Source organism: Nycticebus coucang, chromosome 7 (assembly GCF_027406575.1).
Source record: "Nycticebus coucang isolate mNycCou1 chromosome 7, mNycCou1.pri, whole genome shotgun sequence".
Lineage (NCBI taxonomy): Eukaryota > Metazoa > Chordata > Mammalia > Primates > Lorisidae > Nycticebus > Nycticebus coucang.
Window position 1 is genome coordinate 64,358,880 of NC_069786.1, and position 22,426 is coordinate 64,381,305.

A 22,426-nucleotide genomic window follows, 5' to 3' on the forward strand; every position below is an offset into this window, starting at 1 on the left:
ACTGTTCAGAGGTTCCCAAACATTATAATTTAATTTTAAAAGGATGACTGCAGACTGTATCAGATAGTGGTTAGGGATTATCTCTCTCCAATGATCATTAAGCCAAGTAAATATCTAGAGCTTTATTCTCCAAAATAACCTATAAATCATAGCTAGCCATTCCTCCCAGGAGTGGAAGGAAAGATGGAAGGAAAAGAGGGGTGGAGGGAGGGAAAGAGGGAATAGCAGAAAAAGAGAAATAATAAAATAGCACCAGCAAAAAAAAAAATGAGGGCAGTAGCTTTGTTCTGATGAAAATGTTCTTGATTTATCTACAAACACTGTCAATAAGATACAGCAAAATACCTTTATAAAGATGATTCAGGAAAAAAGGGCAGATCCTAGTATTTGTCCAGTACAAGACTATTTAATGACTGACAAATTCTTTCATTATGTACACAGGAGAAATGATGGCAAACTGGGTACCCAAATCCAAGAATTGACAGTGGGATTTAACTGTCACATCATAATACTAGAGTGACTTGACTCTGCTCTAAATTATAATGCATGATTTGATAGTAATAAGTATTTTTGTTCAAGTGATTTTTAAAAGGGATTTGTTAAAAGAATGGATTTTTAAATACATAGAATCATAGAATTTAGGTGATGAAAATAAATTTTTGCCATTAAGTACTCAAATAAGAATAGTGAGGACCAGAGGTGAAATTGATTTTCCAGAGTCTTCATAAGCCATTTTGCAGAGAAGTCAAACAAAGAAAACAGGTTACCAGCCCCAAGCAGCTCTTCTCCCTCTACCATAATGTTCAACATTCACCACCTTTGTATAGTCACTATGTTTGCGAAACGATTTTGTTCACATATGTCATCCATCATAAACTAAAATATTTTAACGAGTATTACCTAATTTCATAATGTAATCACCTATTTCTTTTCTTTCTACACTCTTTGTTTTTTTTTAAAGAAACTAGTACTTTGGCCAGGCGCGGTGGCTCACGCCTGTAATCCCTGCACTCAGGAGGCCAAGGTGGGTGGATGGCCTGAGCTCACGAGTTGGAGACCAGCCTGAGCCAGAGCAAGACCTCGTCTCTAAAAATAGCCTGGCGTTGTGGCGGGTGCCTGTAGTCCCGGATACTCAGAGGCTGAGGCAAGAGAACCGCTTAAGCTCAGGAGTTTGAGGTTGCTGTGCGCTATGACACTATGGCACTCTACCCAGGATGATAAATCAGATAAAGAAAGAGAGAGAGAAAGAGAAAGAAAAGAAAGAAAGAGAGAGAAAGAAAGAGAGAGAGAGAAAGGAAAGAAAGAAAGAAAAGAAAGAAAGAAACCGGTACTTTGCCTGGTCCCGGTGCCATGGTTTCTCCCAGCAGTATAGCTCTCCTGCCCCTAAGATTTAAACTCGCAGTTTTGATGGCACTGATGTATGTGCAGTAATAAGAAAGTAAGATTGAGTTTTTTGAGTTAATACCAAAGACAGACTAAAAATATAAGAACCTGAATCTGAAGAGAAAAATTGAGAGAGATACAGTTAAAGTCTAAAAGTCATAAAGTCAAGAAGGCGATAAACCCAAATGACCATTAATCTCCGGATAAAAAAAGGAGGGCACCCTGAAGATCAGCAAGTGAGTTTAGTGTAAATAAAAGGAAAGACGATGTTATATTTTTGGAATTTATCCTGTCACATGATGACGGAGGCCGAAAAGATGGAAAACTTCAAACAAGGCAGATTAATTCTTCACCAATATAATGGATTTTAAGGGAGGCCAAGTGCGCCATAGGGCAGCATCCCTAACCTTTGAGGTTGACCACAGACCAGACAACCAAACTCTTGCAAGAAACCTCAAGACCATCTTCACATAGAATACACTAGCCTACAAGACAAGGGGTCAGACACATTTAGCAAGTTTTAATTCCGACTCCAAAGCAAGAACTCACTCTATAGAATATGTAGTAAAAAATAATAATCTGTCCGCCAGTCTACTTAACCATTTCTAAGCAAACAGAAAAGATACAGAAAGATACCCAGATCAAAAATCTTACCAACCCAAAAACAAAAATGAAAAGACTCATTTACTAGTTCATGGGGTCTCCAAGGAATAGGAGCCCTCCTTGTTGTCCCCTCATTTACCTCTGTGTCTAGCATCTAGCAGGGTTTAATAATTATGATGTTAACAAGTTCTGCTCTAAAACTATAAATACCTCCCAGAGAGTGTTAAACTATTTATAATTAGTCATTTACACCACTGTGGGTTTGACAAATGTGGAGTTAAAAACAAATGTGGGATGAACAAATCTCAGAAATTATCAAAGCATCTATGTTGGAATGGGTGGGAATATGAAAGAAACCACCAACATTTCCTTGGGCTCTGGAAAATTAACTACTAAGATCATTATTTCCAGAGATTAGAATAAAGCTAAAGGGCAAACTCCAAAACATATATGAAATTCAAAATAATGCCTAGAAAAGCATTAGTTTAGATTAATTAAATGCTATAACATCATACCAGGAAAAGCATATATTCTCAAGTGTTCTAATCTAATTGCTGTTAAACTAAAATAAATGTTTTTAATTTTTTTTTTTTTTTGAGACAGAGTTTTACTTTGTTGTCCTCAGGAGACCTGTGGCATCAGAGCTCACATCAACCTCAAATTCTTGGGCTCAAGTGATCCCTTTGCCTCAGCCTCCCAAGTAGCTGGGACTACAGGTACCCACCACAATGCCCACCCTCACTCTTGCTCAGGATGGTCACAAACTCCTGAACTTAGGCAATCCACCTACCTTGGCCTCCCAAAGTACTAGAATTACAGGGGTGAGGCACTGCACCCGGTGCTAAAATAAATTTTTAGTTAGCATATAGTCTTTTACTCCCATATACACATCCAAAACTCATCCTTTTTATGAGCCTAAGCCCAATACAGAAATTCAATAAGTACTTACCAAAAAATAAATGCCTACTAGATCTGTAACTAACTTACCTTTGCAGAGTATTACAGCACTCTTTCCAATAATATAAATTTAAATTATCAATTATTTAACACCAATGATCTCATCTAACATTTCTCTTCTTCCCTTCCTTCTCAACACAATTGGCACTGTAATTAGTACTTTGCTTCAGAAACCATAAACCCTTTGAATTCTACTTTAGCAAAACCTGGAACCAACTCCATGACAAAAGGTAAATCTACCGACAGCCTCTACCACCTGAACAAGCAGAGTCTGGGGCCAGCTGTCCAGAACTGTTGTGTGTCTCCTCTTTGACCTCTATGTGTAAATCCTACCCTGCTATGGGACAAGAGGGCTGGGCATGGGGCGGAGGGTCAGGAGGTGATACAGTTTCACTGGGGAGACAGAGAGTCAAATGGCCAGTAAATAGTTGATAAGTACAACTTTTGTGACATAACAAGCCCACAAGACAGAGATCCCAAGGGCCACAGTTTCTGCTAAGAGCAATGGTCTCCCGTTAACACACAGCACAGACTGTGAGATGATGCAGCACACTGACCTGTATGTAATACACACTCATGGAATTAAAGGATTATTAGGATACAGACGTCCAAACACTGCCAAAATGTGGACCAACCAACACAATCAAAGTGCAAGCAACAGCAGTATCAGAAGTTGAAAGGATCACAGCAACTTTGCCCCACACAATTTCATGTGCCAATAACTGGCTACAAGGCCTGGCAACATTAGACAGCCTACACTGTAAATTCTATTTCTATGTGTTTAAAAAGAACCTGAGAGTAGTACATCCTCCCGTCTCTAAATATATCAAGACACCCCAAGGTCAAAGGTTCAAGGTTAGGGAGGTCAAAGGTTCAAGGTTAAGGAAACATCAAAGCAATAAATCCAGGTATCTTTGTAAATGAGAAATAAATAATTATGCGTATATACTGTACTCTATGTTACAATATGGGCAATAAGGAGGGGAAAAAGAGAAGTAAATTAATGTTAATATGCAAACTCATAAATCCCAAGACCTCAGACTAATTGAGGAAGGACAAAGCCACAAAAGCACCAGTCCTCCGACAGCTCTCAGTACGAGTGCCTCCAAGTGACACTGCTATGCCTTCCAGTCTCAGGGAAACAAAGGACGAGGCTGGAATGACAGCCTTCCTGCTCACCCATCCAGACCCTTACACAGCAACCATCACTGTCAGATGATGAAAAGCCACCAAGGGGAAACATGAAGGCTCTGGGTAGAGCCCAGAGACCACAGCATCAGCCCAGAGGGCTGGATCTAGAACGTCAGGCACAAGTGCCCACAAGCCTTACACACTGGGTATCGAAATTCTGCTGGTGGCAGAAAAGTGGCTGTGAGACCTCTAACAGAACACCACAATCAAACCCAAGTATCACAGGCAAATTCTTGAGTGATATTTCTAAACAGTGCATAAGCTTTAAATTCATACTCCAAATCAAAAATAAAACGTTAACATTACACTTATGCATCCATAGCCACAGAATTTCAGGATTCTGGAAATCTTCCAATTCAACTCTCTCTTTAAATAGCACAGAGCTATTAAGTAACTCAACTAAAGTTTAAAAAAAAAAAGTTAGTAGAAGAAGCAGGACCCAACTCTCCCAACAGTTTATTCAAAGCTTTTTCCAACTCAAGCAAAGTGACCTTGAAAACTAGGTGGATGACAAAGGCATAGTGTTCTTGGTCACCAAGACAGCAAGCACACAGTAGTAATGTCAGTAAGAGCAAAAGCACAGGTGAAATTGTGACGAGGGTAAGAGCCTTCATAGTACGCAAGTTTTAAAAGTTAACATTACACCGTGGAAGCCGCTGCTTTAACCTGAGTGTTAGTGGTAATCTATCGCCTCCATCCAGTGAAATCTATGCATTGTGTAACCTAATTTAAAATGTAAGGCCAAACAGATCTGGAAAAGTACAGCTGTATCCTTGTGTTTGATTTATACTATAGTGTACTGTAATTAAGCCTGAAATAAAAGCTATATTCTGAGCAAAGACAAAAAGCTCTTGTTAATGACATTCCACTCGCAATGTAGAATGTAACAAAAGGCTTCTTCATTTGGAGCCAACTGTCATTATACTTTGTAGCTTGTATGGGGCTATTGGACTAATATTTGCACTGGGATTAGTGTTGGGATAACCAATCAGTTAACTCCTCCACTGCAATTTTCTATTATCCTCAAATAAGTGGCCAAAAGGAAGAAAAGAAAATTGGCAGGTAGAACGACAACTATATTTATGAGATTAAAACTCTCAAACCCTTCACAGTTTGCCGGGCAAATAATAACCATTTGCCAAGCTGTTCATTTAATAATGAGTCGGCTAAGCCAAAAGCAAACGTTCCTTTAACCAACCAATGCTACTCCAGTCCTATCCACACTGACAAGCTCCAATTATTTATGTAACGCACTTCATTTAGAATATAGAAGTACAAATGGCCACATAAGAAAAACAAACTCTCTCTTTAGCCAGAGGCAAGCTCTACTGCCTCTTCAAAAATAACTCAAATTTAGGTGGTTTTTGTAATTCATGGAAGCCAAAATGACCAATGGTGTGATGAGTAGTTCCATTTGTGTCGCCAGAAACGCACCACCCAAAACTGTAATCAGTGATCCGGTGATTTTAGGTGTACACCCTTGTATAGAAAATAGATACAAAGGCTGAGCCCATGCCTCCCGGGGGATTATTCAGACCAAGCCAAGGACTCTTTGTCAAAGCAAAGGAAAGTGCGCATTATACAACACAGTAATAAACCACCGTCTCATTCCTAGGGAACAGGAAATGGCAGGGTTATTCCCCAAGAAATGAACAACAGGTACATGTGTCAGAATAGGAGAGAGAACACTTTGCTCTTCTCCCGCCCATCTCCACATCCCCAAAGGTTAACAAATGCAACCAGCAGGTGTCCCCGCCACCTCTACTTACTAATAGTTCATCCATACTGGTCTGGCATTTTTCCAAGTTGATCCGCTTTATCGCTACCCGTTCTTGCCTGGGTTTGCACAGGGCAGCCTGAACCACAGCAGTAGCTCCACTGCCTGAAAGGACAGGAAAACAAGGTCAGCTGTCAAACGGCACACAGTCGGGGTACCCCGCGTGACCCTCTCCTAAATAAATAAGGTCTTCTACTCAGACTACTCAAAACACTTCCATGTGACATCTTCTGAAAGAGTTTCCCTTAAGGCCTAAAAAAAAAATTATCTGGAAGGAAAAAAAGGAAAAACTGGATTTTTCCAAATGATTTATGTTTGAGGACACAGAGACAAAAGCATCTTCATATAACTGTGCGTGGAAACCATTTCCATCCACAGGTCATGGCGTTTTCTAACTTCAGTGCCTTTAAAATATCTCAGGCTCTTCTTCCACCTCAGCCCAAACCCACCACCCGCAGCCTGAGCTGCATCAGGGCTTCCCTGAGATGCTGGGCTCTGAGCGAGCTCCAAGCTTATTTCCTCAGGGCTTGCTCTGCATTTAGAAAAACAGGAATCAACCCTCACACGCTCATGTTGAAAACACAACTTTCAAGGATGCCAAACAAAATGATGCAAACGTGTAATTACAAAAGCTCTTGGCATTCGCATAATTTTTCTATTTCCAATGTTTCATGATCATTAGCTAATGCACTCAAACTCCTGAGAGACACAGTCATGTTGTCAGCCATATTTTATAAGAATAAGAGCAAAATGTAGACGTGTAATGATTTGTGGCAGCGCACAAAGAGCACTAATCGGCTTTATATTCCACCGGGGCTAAAAGGTCCCTAGGTTAAGGCATCTCAATTCTGCAAATAATACCAAAAATGGCATTCGCATAATATAAACCCTCTACCACTGCAAAGACAGTCAACAAGAGAGACAGCGTGTGCTCAGAACTGTCCACAGGGGGCCAGAGGTGAGGAGCTGACTTTCTCACCAAAGTTTTCTTCCGGTAATACTTCTCAAATAATCCTTGAAAATCATCATAAGAAGGTATGGGGGGGTGGCACTTTTGGCAAGAAGGGAGATCAGTATTAGCGTTTCTAATATATGTGACAGAAAGGCATGACAGAAAGAGCTCAAATTAAGGTTTTCCCATCCCAAGGAATCTCAAATGGGTGTCTATAAGGCTGGAGTGCGGCCCTTTCTTCTGCCCTGTGGCTTCGTCATCACCGCCGGCCCCCTGACCTGGTGACTCCAGCAGATCACCCTAATGTTCCAAATCCAGGGCTCCCACTTCAGAACTCCCAAGTCCAGGGAAGCCCAATCTGTGTTCGCTAGGGAAGAAAATCCACACGTTCTGAACACCCACTGCAGAGTACGCACTTTACTCACGTAAGTCTCCTTACAAACCTGCCCTTTTTTATTAGCCTCATTTTACACACAAGAAAAGTAGGACTTGGAAAAACTTGCCAAAGGTTTGGCAAGTAATAAGTACCTGAGCTGGGATCTGAGTCAGGTAGTAAGCTAATAAGTACCTGAGCTGGGATCTGAGTCAGGTCTGCCAATCTTCAAGATCGGTGTTTTCGTTCTACTTCCCAGAAGCCAAAAACACATCCTTCCCTTCCTCACTTGTTTTGGTCTTCTTAACAAAGGATTTTCTGCGCGGCGCCTGTGGCTCAGTGAGCAGGGCGCCAGCCCCATATGCCGAGGGTGGCGGGTTCAAACCCAGCCCCGGCCAAACTGCAACAACAAAAAAAAAGAAAATAGCCGGGCGTTGTGGTGGGCGCCTGTAGTCCCAGCTACTCGGGAGGCTGAGGCAGTAGAATCGCCTAGGCCCGGGAGGTGGAGGTTGCTGTGAGCTGTGTGAGGCCACAGCACTCTACTGAGGGCCATAAAGTGACACTCTGTCTCTACAAAAAAAAAAAAAAAAGGATTTTCTTCCGGCCTATACAGTTCAACAGAAGAGATACCCACCTAGAGCAGGGGGACTCAACCTGTGGGTGGTGACCCTGGCATTAGGAAGGATGACAACCACTGACCTAGAGGAAAGGCCCTAGTGAGCTACACTCCCCAAAGCTCAGCTGGGGTAGAATACTACCGGCAGGTCGTTTAAAAGTGCCCTCCTCTCCCTTATCTCACTGCTCACCCCATCAACCACTGCTCCAGGTCACCCCAGATTGACTTCACCCGCCCTGCAGATCACAACTCAGTTGGGATCAATCCAGAATGCCCCAAATACCAGAGCCAAACACTACAAAGAGCCCTGCTGATACCAAAGTGTATTTTCCAGGCTCCAGAACAAGAGACCATCACTGAAGGGAGCTACAGAGAAAGTGCTAAGTAGCTGGTTAGTACTGGGCCTGGGACCCAGCAGAGAAATCAACAAACATCTTTAGCTGCTGATGGGAAGCCATCATGGGCTGTAATCTTCCCGCAACTCTACTCCTCCATTCTTAATCCACTGTCCAAAACATTCTCAAATCAGAGGGATGGAAAAATAAGAAAGATGATTTTTGTTCATCTAGGCCAGGGGTCCTCAAACTACGGCCCGCAGGCCACATGAGGCAGTGTGATTGTATTTATTCCTGTTTTGTTTTTTTACTTCAAAATAAGATATGTGCAGTGTGCATAGGAATTTGTTCATAGTTTGTTTGTTTTTTAAACTATAGTCCAGCCCTCCAACAGTCTGGGGGACAGTGAACTGGCCCCCTGTTTAAAAAGTTTGAGGACACCTGAATTCTAGGCAGATACCTAGTAATGATATTGCAGGATCAAATGGTAAGTCAACTTTTAGTTCCTTGAGAATTCTCCATACTTCTTTCCCAAAAAGGCTGTATTTGTTTGGTGATTGTTATGTTAATTAGTTTGATTTAAGCATTCCATGTTGCGTATCAAATCATCGTATTGCATCCCATAAATCTATACAATTATGTTTTAATAAAAATTAAGTAAAAAAAAAAAAAAAAAGGGGGGCGGCGCCTCTGGCTCAGTGAGTAGGGCGCCGACCCCATATGCCGAGGGTGGCGGGTTCAAACCCAGCCCCGGCCAAACTGCAACAAAAAAATAGCCGGGCGTTGTGGCGGGCGCCTGTAGTCCCAGCTACTTGGGAGGCTGAGGCAAGAGAATTGCTTAAACCCAGGAGTTGGAGGTTGCTGTGAGCTGTGTGAGGCCACGGCACTCTACCGAGGGCCATAAAGTGAGACTCTGTCTCTACAAAAAAAAAAAAAAGAAAGAAAGATAAACAAGAAAGAAGAGAATAAATTCCCAGAAAGGACAAAATAAGGGTACATAATATGGGGCTGCCTGCCATAGTCAGTGAAGTCCCTGACGGTAAGAGTCCCTTGACTTCCATGGGCACAGGCAAGAATGTGGGCACAAATGAGAAGGTCAGGATGTAGGAGGGGTAGTGAGCAATGTTTTTATTAGAGCTTTACAACTAGAGAACTGTTACTGCTTTACAACCACAGCTAAGGAACAACTGGCTACTTCTCATCTCTGGAAAGAATAAGTATGAAGCTTCAAGCCCTGAGATCATGGTCACAATTGTCACAGCATGAATGGACTGAACCATTTGTTAAGCAATTTGGGAGATCCTACTCTGAATCCTAAATGTTCTTCAACTGCAGAGAGATCAAAAAGAAAGCTGAAGGTAGAAGGCGCCTTAAAGATCAAGTCCTACACCTCACTGTACGAATGAGAAAGCAGGGTCTCATATAAGGGATTTTTTCCCTGCAGTAATTGATAAACACAGGATTAGCATCCTAGGTATCCTTTACTCTTTGTCCACTATTCTTTTTTTTTTTGTTTGTTTGTTTGTAGAGACAGAGTCTCACTTTACCGCCCTCGGTAGAGTGCCATGATGTCACAGGACTCACGGCAACCTCTAGCTCTTGGGCTTCCGCGATTCTCCTGCCTCAGCCTCCCGAGCAGCTGGGACTACAGGCACCCGCCACAACGCCCGGCTATTTTTTTTTTTTTTTTTTTTTTTGGTTTGCACCAGGTTGGTGTTTTACCAAATTGCCAGTGAGGATCCACTGGCCATAAAATCAATTTACTAGGTAGAAGCCACCATTTTTTGTTTTTCCTTTTTTGAGAGTCTCGCTATGTCGCTCTCACTAGAGTGCTGTAACATCACAGCTCACAGCAACCTCAAACTCTTGGGCTCAAGCGATTCTCTTGCCTCAGCCTCCCTAGTAGCTGGGACTACAGGCACCCGCCACAACACCTGGCTGTTTTTTGGCTGCAGTTGTCATTGTTGTTTAGCAAGCCCAGACAGAGCACAAACTCGCCAGCCTTGGTGTCTGTGGCTAGCGCCCTTCTCACTGAGCTACAGGCACTGAGCCAAGAAGCCATCATTTTTTGAAGGAAAGCACAAGAGCATATTAAAGGTACAAACTGCTTTATGAAACTTGTTTCAGTTATACCCAAGCTCAAGTATATCATGTTTTACTGTGAGCAATGATCGAAAGTTTGAAGCCTGCTGTACTAGATTAGGATTCTCAGGATTAGAGTAAATCCATGCTTTGAAAGCAAAGGAGGTGACCTAACTGCATAATTTTAAAGGACATTTAGAAATGATATGAGACCATCTTGCTTTAAGGATTTTTATGTACTTTGATGATTGAAGAGGAAACTAAAAATGTGGGGCTTGTAAATCCAGGAATTGGACAAGTGTTAGCAACATGAAATAAAATAGTAGCAATTAATATACTGAATAGCACCTGGGTATTTATTTTGAATATAATATATTTATATAGAACTCATTAACATTGCTAATATATGTTCAAGGAAGTATCATGCACTGCTTTGGGAATAAAAGGCCCTTAACATTTTAGGGATTTTCTCATTTTATTCCTGACTCCTGTTTCAAGTGGAATAAATCATGTGGATTATGACCTAATAAGTACAAACTAAGAGAGTATGGCTTTAAATCCTTTCAATCTACTGTTTCAATTCACTCTGCCTCAATTCACTTTTGCTAATTAATTCCAGACTAAGAACAGCTATGTCAATGCCAACAACCAAAGGCAGGAGATTCCTCAAGTTCATTCTCAAGGTACAGACTTTTCCTTGAGTTGACACCTCTTCTCATTCTTCCCCATAACTGCCACTGGTAGGAAGGTAAATCACCAGAAAATCACACAGCTGCATTTTATACTCTCAGTTAACCGAAGAAATATTTCATGGAAATACAATTCAATATTACCACTTCGAATTCATGAAGTCTGTAAGAAATTAACATGAAGAACTTTAGTGTTTCCGTGGTAAAAATCATTACCGTTGTCAATTACTGTCTGAACAGTATGTTCAAAGTCCCTACTCTCATGCGCCACACAATAAATTCCTCTTTGCATTTAGTGTTGAGGGTAAAAACCTCTTCCTCTCAGATAACTTAATACAGAATGAAAAATACATAGCATCATATTGCCCTTTATTGTCCTGACCGTCATAAGACTCAGACCTAAATTTTCTTTTTAGAAACAGCAACTATCCTTGGCCCAGGTTTCCTGTGATTTCTTCTCCTTGCCCTCTTCATTATGTGGCCCTTATTCTTTTATGCTTAATTTAGCAATGCTTCCATGACATGAAGGAATGTTCCTAGAGCCTACCAAAGTAAAACCTTCTTGAAGCATCACAACCTGACCACTAAGTGTGAAGGAAGGTGCTTAACAGCCACAAGAAAACTTTGGGCACCAAAAAAAAGTAGCGAAGAAGGGCTAGTCCAGGTGCAGTGGTGTTTACAACTAATTGATCACAACCAGTTACAGATTCCTTTGTTCCTTCTCCACTCCCATTGCTTCACTTGACTCGCCTAAAAGAAAAAAAAAAAAAAGGCAGCAAAAAAGACCCTTATATTAATTCATCAACAAATAGTAATTAAATTACCCCTACCCCACATGGCAGGCAGTTTGCTAGATAATAAAGGTCCAAAGGTGACCATTCTTGTTTCAAATAAAATAAATCCTTCTACAGGAGCATTCCCTAGGTAGAGGTTAAGAGGAATGGTTGGAACACTGTTGGGGACTGAATGTGTCCCCTAAAATTTATTTTTATACTTTTTTAATTTATTTTCAAATATAAAAAATATATTTTTATGTATATATATGTATATATATTTCTTTTTTTTTTTTTTTTTGAGTCAGAGTCTTACTATGCTGCCCTTGGTACAGTGCTGTGGCGTCATAACTCACAGCAACCTCAAACTCTTGGGCTCAGGTAATCCTCTTGCCTCAGCCTCCCAAGTAGCTGGGACTACTGGCGCCCACCATAATGCCCGGTTATTTTTCAGTTACAGTTGTCATTGTTGCTTAGCTGGCCCAGGTAAAGCATGAAGCAGCCAGCCTTGGTGTAGGTGGCTGGCACCCTTCTCACTGAGCTACAGGTGCCGAGCCTAAAATTCATATTAATATGCTGAAGCCCCAGGCCCCAAAGTGACTATTATTTGGAGATACAGTTACTGATAATTACTTCCTTCTCATGAAGGTAATTAAAGTTAAATGAGGTCTTCAGGGTAGAGCCCTAGTCCAGTAGGATTAGTATCCTTACAAGAAGAGACAAGAGAGAACTTACTTTCTCTCTCTGCTACGTGAGAACACAGCAAGAAGGTGCCAGTTTGCAGACCAGGAAGAGAGCCCTCACCAGAAACTGAATCGGACAGCACAGTGATCTCAACTTCTAGCCTCAGAACTGTGAGGAACAAGTTTCTGTTGTTGAAGTCACCCAGTCTGGTATTTTCTTATAGCAACCCAAGCAAACAAATACAAAAGCTTCTCAATGTCTGTTCTAGGTCACTATTCTACTAACACTTAAGGTAAACAATGCTATAATAATTAGAAATTCTCAGAAACTTCCTAATTAAGTCAACAGCAAGAGGATGATGCAACTAAAAGGGCTGTGGAAAGCCATTATATTTCCCCCAAGTCTTAAGTTAGTAAGAGTCTTAAAAAGGTTCGAGGGGGATTCTACTCAACCATGGTATTCATCCTACTCTGACTGTGGAGCTAATTTCTATCTAAACTTCAGCTTCCTTAGTGGGCATAAAAAAAAATATCTACTTGTAAGGCTTCAAAACATAACGTGTTTCACATCCCTGGAAAACACCAATTCAATATGTTAGGCTCTCTCTGGGGTTCATGTCTCCATCTGTAAGGAAGGAGGCAAATTACACCTACAGTTTATATGGCACCCAAGAGAAAAGAGGGCAAAGCAGCTCCAGGTCAGTACTCAGTTTCATTAGAAGATTCCACTGGTTTAAAAGGAGGAAAGAAGAGCTAAATTTGGAAACCAAAGAACTAAGTGATTTCTAAAGTCAGATACAATACGATGAGTATAAGAGTTTAAGAGATAAGCTGGAGAATTCAGGAATAGCTATGAATTCATATTCTATAGCAGAACTTCTTGCTAATATGTACTTTGTTATATAATCTTTAAAAATTATTTTAAAACATCTTTGTCCATCAAATTGCAGGTGTTCATATCCTCAGCCCTGCCATATACTAACTGCTTCTTAACTTCTCCATGCCTCAGCCGCACCATTTGTAAAATGACAATATTAGTTCCCAGCACATAGGGTGCTTGCGAAGATTAAATGAGTGAATACATGGAAACCCTCTGAAACTGTGTCTATCACATAGTAAGCACTCATTAAATCTTAGCTCATATTGCTCCTTAGGGTAATCCCTCTAGGCCAACTGGTATCCTGTCAGCTTGTCATTTTAATGCCACATCATACTCCATGGTACTGATGTACCATAACTTATTCAACCCTTCTGCTGTTGGTATTATCTTTATTTCCAGTTTTAATCCCAATATGAACCATGTAGCAATAAACATCTCATAACTTTTAAAAAATTAGTCCACAAAACTTTTTTTAATGGTAAGTTAAGATGTGATCAACTGCCCACTATCTCCTTATAAATGGCAGGATATTTTTTTAAAGATGTTACTTTAGCCTCTAACGTTAATTATGGCCACCAAAAGGAGGTTCTATCGCATCCAAACCCTATCTTTAATAACAGTCTAACCATCTCGTAGCACATGAAAGAGCTCCTTAATGATGTTTGCCTGTCCTTGCCCAGTGACTAGAGTCCAGTCTGGGACCAGGCTTACCTTTTAATGGTTTGTAGCAAACAAAACAATTAGCTTTTGCTCAGCTGATTTCTTCCAATCCTGTCTTTCCCCAGCTTTCTCTCTGTGCTCTGTTTATAGCATGTGTCCAACCTCAAAGCCTGTGAGGCCAGTCAGTCACAAGAGGGCCAGACGCTGGCCAGGGGAGGCCATGCATGAATTGAAGAGACCCCCAACTGCCACCCCCTCTCAGACAACTGTCCCCAGGTGAGATCACTGAGTGACCTGGCATGGCAACATAGTCTGGATTTTACAGAAAGGTTGAAAGTACAGAATTTTGTGTGAGAGCACCTAATGTATGAAGTTTGGTGATTTATTTAAAAGTTTTAGAAAGCATTACGAGTCTAGTGAAAACTCCCCATATGCTGTGTTTTGTCTATGTGTATTGCTGCTATTCGGCTTCTAAGGCATATCCTTCCTCACCTGATGACCCAAATTTCAAATTATTTATCATATTACACATGTGAGGCTACCATATTTCTAAATCAAAAATAGTCCCAGGTCCTATGTTTCAACAGAGTATGGGCATGAACTTGGCACTGCCCCCAAACCGATTTTCTACATGTCACCATTCACCTCATCTTACTGTTTGACACAGACAGAAACCTTCATCACAGCTGCTCTTCTGTCATGGGGCGTATTCTACATGATCTCCCTCAAACACAAAGAACAGTAACCATTAGAAGTTACGTGCAATTTGCTATAGGCATTAATTTACAAACCAGACGGTCCTGTCGGCCTGCCTGAAGACATGATACACTACACAAAACCAAACCTTACGGCTCCCCCGGGCCTGGAACAACAAGACTGCGGTTCTCAAGGAAGCTCCAACCCTAGAGACCCTCCCCAGTGACCTAGCTTGTGTCACTGCCAACCTGACTGAGTTATGTCCTTCTGCCTCCGTCAAAAGATCCAGTGAGTAGAGCCTCATTCTGGGGTTCTTGGAACAGATTTAGAGCTTACTAAAAAAATTAAAAGACAAAGACCAGGTTGAGGTGGAGAAATGGCCACTCGGCAAAATGTACTTACGTTTCACCATTGACCTGGATAAACTACCTTACCCGGGAAAGCCTGGCTTGTTAAAACATTTAGAGGTCACAGACCTCACTAAAGAAAAGCAGCCCTTGTATGTAACTCATCAAGAACCATCTGATAATCCACAGAAAAACAAAAATAGCCTTGGGTTCTGATTTTAAGCAAGATAGAGGGAAACTGGTGTGTGGAATCAAACTGGAATGAATGTAAATAAACTCACCGGGTACTTGAAGCTACATCTCAAGCAATAACTAAAAACAAAACAATGCAAAACCTTATGCTGCACTTACTAACACTCAAAAGAGACGTGAGCTAAGATCATCTAACATACAAAAAATTCACAATAACCAGCACAATTTTTAATAGAAATGAAAATTCTTTTGCGGGGGTACAGGTGAATTTGGGGCACCAGCTTAAAAAGGAGCAGTATGTATGGAATAGGGAGTTTTAAAATATAGAACTCTGATTTCCATCTGCAAGTAGTCCCTGAGTTACAAACACCCGACTTACAGACAACTCGCACTTACAAACAGGGGCTCTTACAGGTACAACAGGTAAATGTACCCATTCCGACTTACATACACATTCAACTTTAGAACCAACCTACAGAACCTATCTCATTTGTTACACACACAGGAACCGCCTATAATTCACTGTGATTAATACTGGGTTTGATTATAGGCATTTTTATTTTCTCAATGACACGTGTACACTTAACATAACACTCTGTGAATAGGATTATTCACCAGTTTGAGAGAAAAATAACACATTTAACCGTAAGTCTCCAGAGCACTTAGAGCATGATGCCTCAAAGCTGAAATCTTATCCTAGAATCTTACTCAGAATGTTGAAGCAGAACACATACCCCGTGAAACTGCTCTGCCAGTGAGAGTGTGTTCACTTTTTAAGACAAAGACCACCTTGTTTTGGCGGCGAATGAAGAGGGAGGTTGACCCAGCCTCACCTGGCTACCAAGGACTTCAGATGTCTCCTTCTGGAACAGCCCCACTTCCTCGCTGCTCCCAGGGACAGACCTCATCCCTGCACTTCCACCCTACTGGAGCAATCTCCTCCGGCCTTTTTATTCCTAGGATCAGCCTTCCTTCCTAGGCCACTGCCTCCGCACAGAAGGCCCTCAGTAGGTGTTGGCTAAGTGAATGAATCACACATCAACCCATCTCTGGGGAGGCCACCAACAGCCAAGGGAGGCGAAGCTGTGTTCCAAGCACAGCTACACAAAGGCGACTTGGTGCCAGTGACGGCTCTATAATCTACACAGGAAGAAGGAAGAGGCTTTTACTCAATATCTGATCTCTGAATTGCTCATCCTGTGTTTTTTTTTTTTTTAAGTAGGTAGCTGTGGGGAGGCAGTTAACTTCAAGGATTGTTCCCTCCTAGAGGGACCATCTGCCTTGAGGCAGTTCAGATTTGCAGAACATCTCGTTCAATTCTAAAGGCAAGTATCATAGGAAAGCTCATTCTGAAGAGCAATGTTCCACCAGAATAGGCTGGGAACCTCGAATTTTTTTTAATGAAAAAAAAATCCTCCTGCTCAGCATGTAGGAGCCACACAAAACGTGGCCAACTAACACAAACTAGAGCCTTTGATAATTCTACTTGCGCACAGAGAAGCGACATTAAGCACCAACAACATGAAGAGGTGACAAGCAGAAGCCCACGAGGGCCCCCCCAAATCCACCTCAGGAAATACTGCATCAGGGCCTGGACTGCGAGATGGACACATTCCTACAGAGAAAATCTGAATGTCTGATTCAGTAAAAGGTCACTTTGAAGTCCTTGCCCCCTGTAAACTCCAAGTCCCATGATCTGGCAGGATTGAAAAACTTCCTGTTCTGCTCTGAGGGGGTGTCCAACTCCGCCCCGCAAAACCCACTGGTGGTACTGATTAAATCAACCAGATGAAAGCCAACATCCCACAAAGGAATGTCCATTGCTATTCACACAGATAAACAGATACACCCACTGGCCAGGGCCAAAAGGCACAAGTGTCTTGGTTGGAATATGTGTGGTATGGTGGTGCCCGCTGATTCCTTACTGCTCCAACCTTAAGCCACTTGGAAATGGGAAGAGCTTCAAATGCAAAAAGATGAGCCAGTACATACTTCAAAATCAGACCCATTCCATTCCTTCTAAGAGCCATGCAGATTGGCTTTGTAGAAATCTGTGACTAGACACAACCCTGGAGGTGCAGGGCCTTAGAGGAGGACAACACACATTTAGGGGGAAAAGCCTCAGAGCTTGTGCCCCCTCCAGGGGTAATCTACAACCCTGACCACCTCTGGTCAAAGGCCATCAGCATACCCATAACCCAGGGCGGTGCCTGTGGCTCAGTTGATAAGTACCGAGGGTGGCGGGTTCAAACCCGGCCCCGGCTGAACTGCAACCAAAAAATAGCTGGGCATTGTGGCAGGCGCCTGTAGTCCCAGCTGCTTGGGAGGCTGAGGCAAGAGAATCACTTAAGCCCAGGAGTTGGAGGTTGCTGTGAGCTGTGTGATGCCATGGCACTCTACTGAGGGCCATAAAGTGAGACTCTGTCTCTACAAAAAAGAAAGAAATCAGCTAAGCATACTCATAACCCCATCATATTTAAAAATTACAGTTGTTGTCTAACCTGCAGGATAACAACTCCGGATTCAAGAAATGGCCCCATTTGGGCAGATTTGTCAAAGCTTCTGAGACAAAGATAATTATATAAAATGTCTATTCAAAAGGCAGATTTTGGCCAGGTGCAGTGGCTCACACCTATAATCCTAGCACTCTGGGGGGCTGAGAAAGGTGTCTGAGACCAGCCTGAACAAGAGCAAGACCCTGTCTCTACTAAAAACTGAAAAATTAGTCAGGTGTGGTGGTTCATAGTCTCAGGTACTCGGGAGGCTGGGGCAAGAGGATTGCTTGAGCCCAGGAGTATGAAGTTGCTGTGAGCTATGACATCACAGCACTCTAGCCTAGCACAACAGAGTGAGACTCAGACTCAAAAAACAAAACAAACAAAAACCTAGCAATAAAAAAATATATAATAAAATAAAAGGCATTTGGGGACTCACATCCAACCTACTGAATAAGAATTAATGCAACAGGAGGCCTGGAATCTGCATTTTTAATAAAGCTACTCCAGCGATTCACTTAAATTTGAAAATCCCAGCTCTTGGCTTGGCGCCTGTAGTACAGCCACATACACAGATGCTGGTGGATTAGAACCCAGCCTGGGCCAGCTAAGCAACAATGGACAACTGCAACAGAAAAACAGTCAGGTGTTGTGGCCAGCGCCTGTAGTCCCAGCTACTTGGGAGGCTGAGGCAAGAGAATCGCTTAAACCCAAGAGTTTGAGGTTGCTGTGAGCTGTGATGCCACAACACTCTACCGAAGGCAACACAGTGAGACTCTGTCTCAAAAAAAAAAAAAAAACAGAAAATCCCAGCTCCTGGGTATCAGTCTCTCTCCCCATCCCTCCCAACCCCAGCAGGATTCCAAAGCTTAGGGAAATCTATCAGTCAGGGTCCAGTTAGGAAAACAGAAACAATACTAGGTATTGCAACAGATATTATTTAATATAAAGATTTGGTTAAACAGGTACAGAGAACAAAAAAGATTGGCTGAAACAATAAGCAAAAAAGGATAAAGCATATCTTCCCTCCCTCCTCCAGTCTTCCCGAATTCCCCTCATACCCCAATATTAGCAGAACTTAATAGGGAAACAGCAGGCAAAGGAGGAATGATCTCTGCCAACTACCTGCCCAACATACAAGGCAGATTCTAAAACACCTACCTGCAGCCTAGAGGCAATCATTTAATAGGGAGCCCATGGGCTGTGATATCCACCAGCTCCAACAAGCCTCACTAACAATGGCCAGACTTTTTTTTTTTTTAACTCAATTTCATGCTATTTCAAACACATGTTAGGAACCTAAAATGACACTTTTAAATGTCTAAGATTGCCCAAATGTTCACTCTGTACTTCCAAACGCAGCCCTGCCCCATGCAGGGATCATGCAGTCATCCTGATTGAGGGTCTAGACTCAGAAAACCTTGATGTGACCTTGGGCAAGTTGCTCAAGTGTCTGTGCCTCCAAATCCCCAGGCACAACAAGAGAAAGATAGCAGTCTCCACCTCACAGGATGGCTGTAAATATTAAATGAGACAATGCATACGATCATAATAGTACGTGGGCCAAGACAGACTGTGTTATGATCCATTATTTCACTTCCAAGAAACATCGTTGACAGTGTCCTGATTCACAGGTCCAAGTTTCAACTTACACAGCTTTTTGGTGTTGCTGGGAGGGTTTTATTTGTTTCCATCCACACAGATTTTATGTTTCTTGATTTTTGTGTATCTCAAAACTTTCGTAATGACCCACATACAAATGTATTTGGATACATAAACGTTTGACAATGTTTTCACTGTTAGTGTTCACATTATTACCAATGTAATTCTCCCAGACACCTGGATAGAAATTATAACTAGGTCCACTAAAATCTTTTGAGAAAACACCTTTCTATCCTCACTCCCACAATCACCTCTGTTCCCACTCAGCCCCAAAGACCTGACAGCTTCCTATTAACTCCCCCTCTTCAAATCCTACTCCTGCTAGCCAGCACTGTCAAGTTTTACACAATGATTGAGTGTACAGGAAATTATCCACAGAAGTGATTCATTGGTCAAGATACAATTAGTCCCACTTCTCAGGTGGGGTTACCACATCCTAGAAGCAGCAAGTAACTAAGATATTCCTCCTAGCTCCAGCACAGAGGAAAAGAAAGTCCGTTCTCTTTAATGCCTCTTATCCCTTCCTACCTCTCCATCTGTTTAGAGTATACTCATCATCAAACCTCTGCTTATCTGGTCTCCCCTAGCAACCTGAAGTTCTCCTCCAAGTTACAACCACAGCACAGGAAGTAAGGTCAACCCCTGCAGGGCAGAAGTCTTCCGTCCCACTCCGTCACCACTTTCCTGCCTTCACCCAGAAGCAGGGGCACCATGCTGTAGTGTGAACTTACGGCAGAAAATAAGAGCCACAGGGAAGAGGGTGTGAATGGTGTCACGGAAAGCAAACTCTAGGCCACCCAGATAAACCAGGAGAACAGCTCTGAGTGAGAAGGGAAACTGAAGCACGCTGATGAGGGGCCCAGACAGTCTGCTGGGCCCCCTGCCTCAACCAGCCCCACCCCGGGGTTCCTCCTAACAGAAGCCACCTGACGATTCTGCGATGCCCTGAGTGGGAGCCTGGCAGAAGACCAGGGGACTGCTCTCTCCTGGAGTCATGGGACTGGAGGCCAAAGTGTTAGTGCCACGTAGGAATTGGAAGATGTGGAAAAAGCATAAGGGACCACCTGGGTACCCTGTGAAAGTACAGATGCTTATTTAGTTTGGGGTGGGGTCTGCATTCTGCATTTCTACAAGCTTCCAGGTGATATGCTCCTCCTAGTCTATGGACCACATTTTGAGTTGCTAGAACACAGGGAACATGGCTTCCCTAAATTATCCCCAAAGGTTCCAGGTACTCATCCCTTAATAAGGGAGCAGAGAGTTTAGAAACTTCCTGACCAACCTCCTGCTCCCCTATGAGGGAGAAACAGGAAAGGAAATTTGAGCCATATGGAAAGCAGATTCCTTAGGCATCAGGGTAAGAGGGACCAGCCTGGGGAAGGGGCTCTCCTGCCTGTAAGACTCCATGAAGAGCAGATTCCTCTCTAATGAACCATAATGAGGGATTTTATGCATATTGAGCTCATCTAAAATGAACATTCAACATTCTCCCAACCCCATAAGACATAAGTTTACCATTTGGAGATACAATCTCAAAAATTCAATACATATAAAAGATGAAGGAAATTCTACGCCCTGCCTTACTAGACAAAGCATAATTAAACTTCAGGTTATACCCAGAAACTATGGTTGAAATTAAGTTGAGCTTCAGTTATCTGGAAATTTATTTTATTAATCTGGAAAATACGATATCTCAAACATTTTGAATAACTAATGGTACACAGTAAACAAAAGTTGACCAGCCAGATCACCGCATATGCTTTTATTCCACAATTCTTGAGCCTCTAGGCACATTCAAATTAAATAAGTCTTTGAACGGCAATACTGTGTCTAAATTTAACATATACAGTCATAACATTACTTGGTATGACTTTTATAAGAAAATCATTATGAACAAAAGGAGAAATATATTATTTGTAGGATTTTTTTTTTTTTGTGGTTTTTGGCCGGGGCTAGGTTTGAACCTGCCACCTCCGGCATATGGGACCGGCGCCCTACTCCTTGAGCCACAGGCGCCACCCTATTTGTAGGATTTTTTAATCATCTTCTTTTAGAGGCTTAAAAGAAATAATTAACTCCTTCCTTAAAATTAAACCATTCTAAACAATATCAAAAAGAGTAAATTTAAAAGTCTCATTGCCCCAAAACAATTGTTTTCATGGTTGCATATTACATTCCTGTCTTCGTTTATACATCCTTATACGTGTACACACTCACATGTTTAGCCACGATAATTATGACTTTGAATTCTGCTATTTTCATTGGGAATTAGATTGCACACGTTTCGTGTGTCTAAAACATGTTTATATTAATTGCACCACAACATCCCAACATGTTAGTGAGCCATGAACTACTTATTGCCTTTAGCTCAAAGATTGAGCCCTTGAATCTTCTTTCACCTCAATGTTGTATTAATATAATAATTTCAAGGGTGAAATTATTGCTGAATATAAAAGCAAAGACAATGTCAAATGTGCAAGCTTCAAGGCTTTTGATGAAGTTGCTGTGTTTGGTAAAAGAGCGCCACGGCTCTCTAAAGTTTGCTGTAGTTAAACTGCTTATAAAATCATTGACCTGTCAATGATTTTCCAAGCCAAGTGAGTAAAAAAATAAAAAAATAATAAATAAATAAATAGATATATATATACATTTCATTAGGGATTATTTACCTAGGACACTAGAATAACTCACAAAGCACGGCAGGAAATTGGCTGAAACTACACTAGAGAATGCACACTTCTTTTTTAGTGAGTGAATCAAACACGGACCTAGGACATCACACTCTCTGGCACTGTAACTTCACCAAAGTCTTAGCATGCACTAGGTGGCTAAGTGCTATTGGCAACAGCCCACAGATGAAACGCTGCGAGAGGCAACTCTGAATGTTTTAAGGAGAGTTCTACATTAAAATAGTTCACTATATTTAAACGTGTGGGCAAATTTAGAACTGTAAATGTAACATACAGATAAATGTTATAAAGAGAGAGATTACTGTACTCTAAAGGTGTCTTTCTTTAAAGCTTCTTAACTTCTCAATGCACATCTAAAAAAGTTTCCTAAGCTTATGCAATTGCCATCTT

General features: G+C 41.8%; 1 protein-coding gene across 3 annotated transcripts in view; it reads right to left on the minus strand.

Annotated features, from left to right (window-relative positions):
- STK39 (serine/threonine kinase 39) overlaps positions 1-22,426 on the minus strand; it is a 298,177-nt gene that overhangs the window by 225,555 nt on the left and 50,196 nt on the right. For all 3 annotated transcript variants that reach the window (XM_053597698.1, XM_053597700.1, XM_053597699.1), the window contains exon 2: positions 5,904-6,016. In XM_053597698.1, the coding sequence (XP_053453673.1) occupies positions 5,904-6,016 (113 nt within the window). The remainder of the gene's footprint in view (positions 1-5,903; positions 6,017-22,426) is intronic.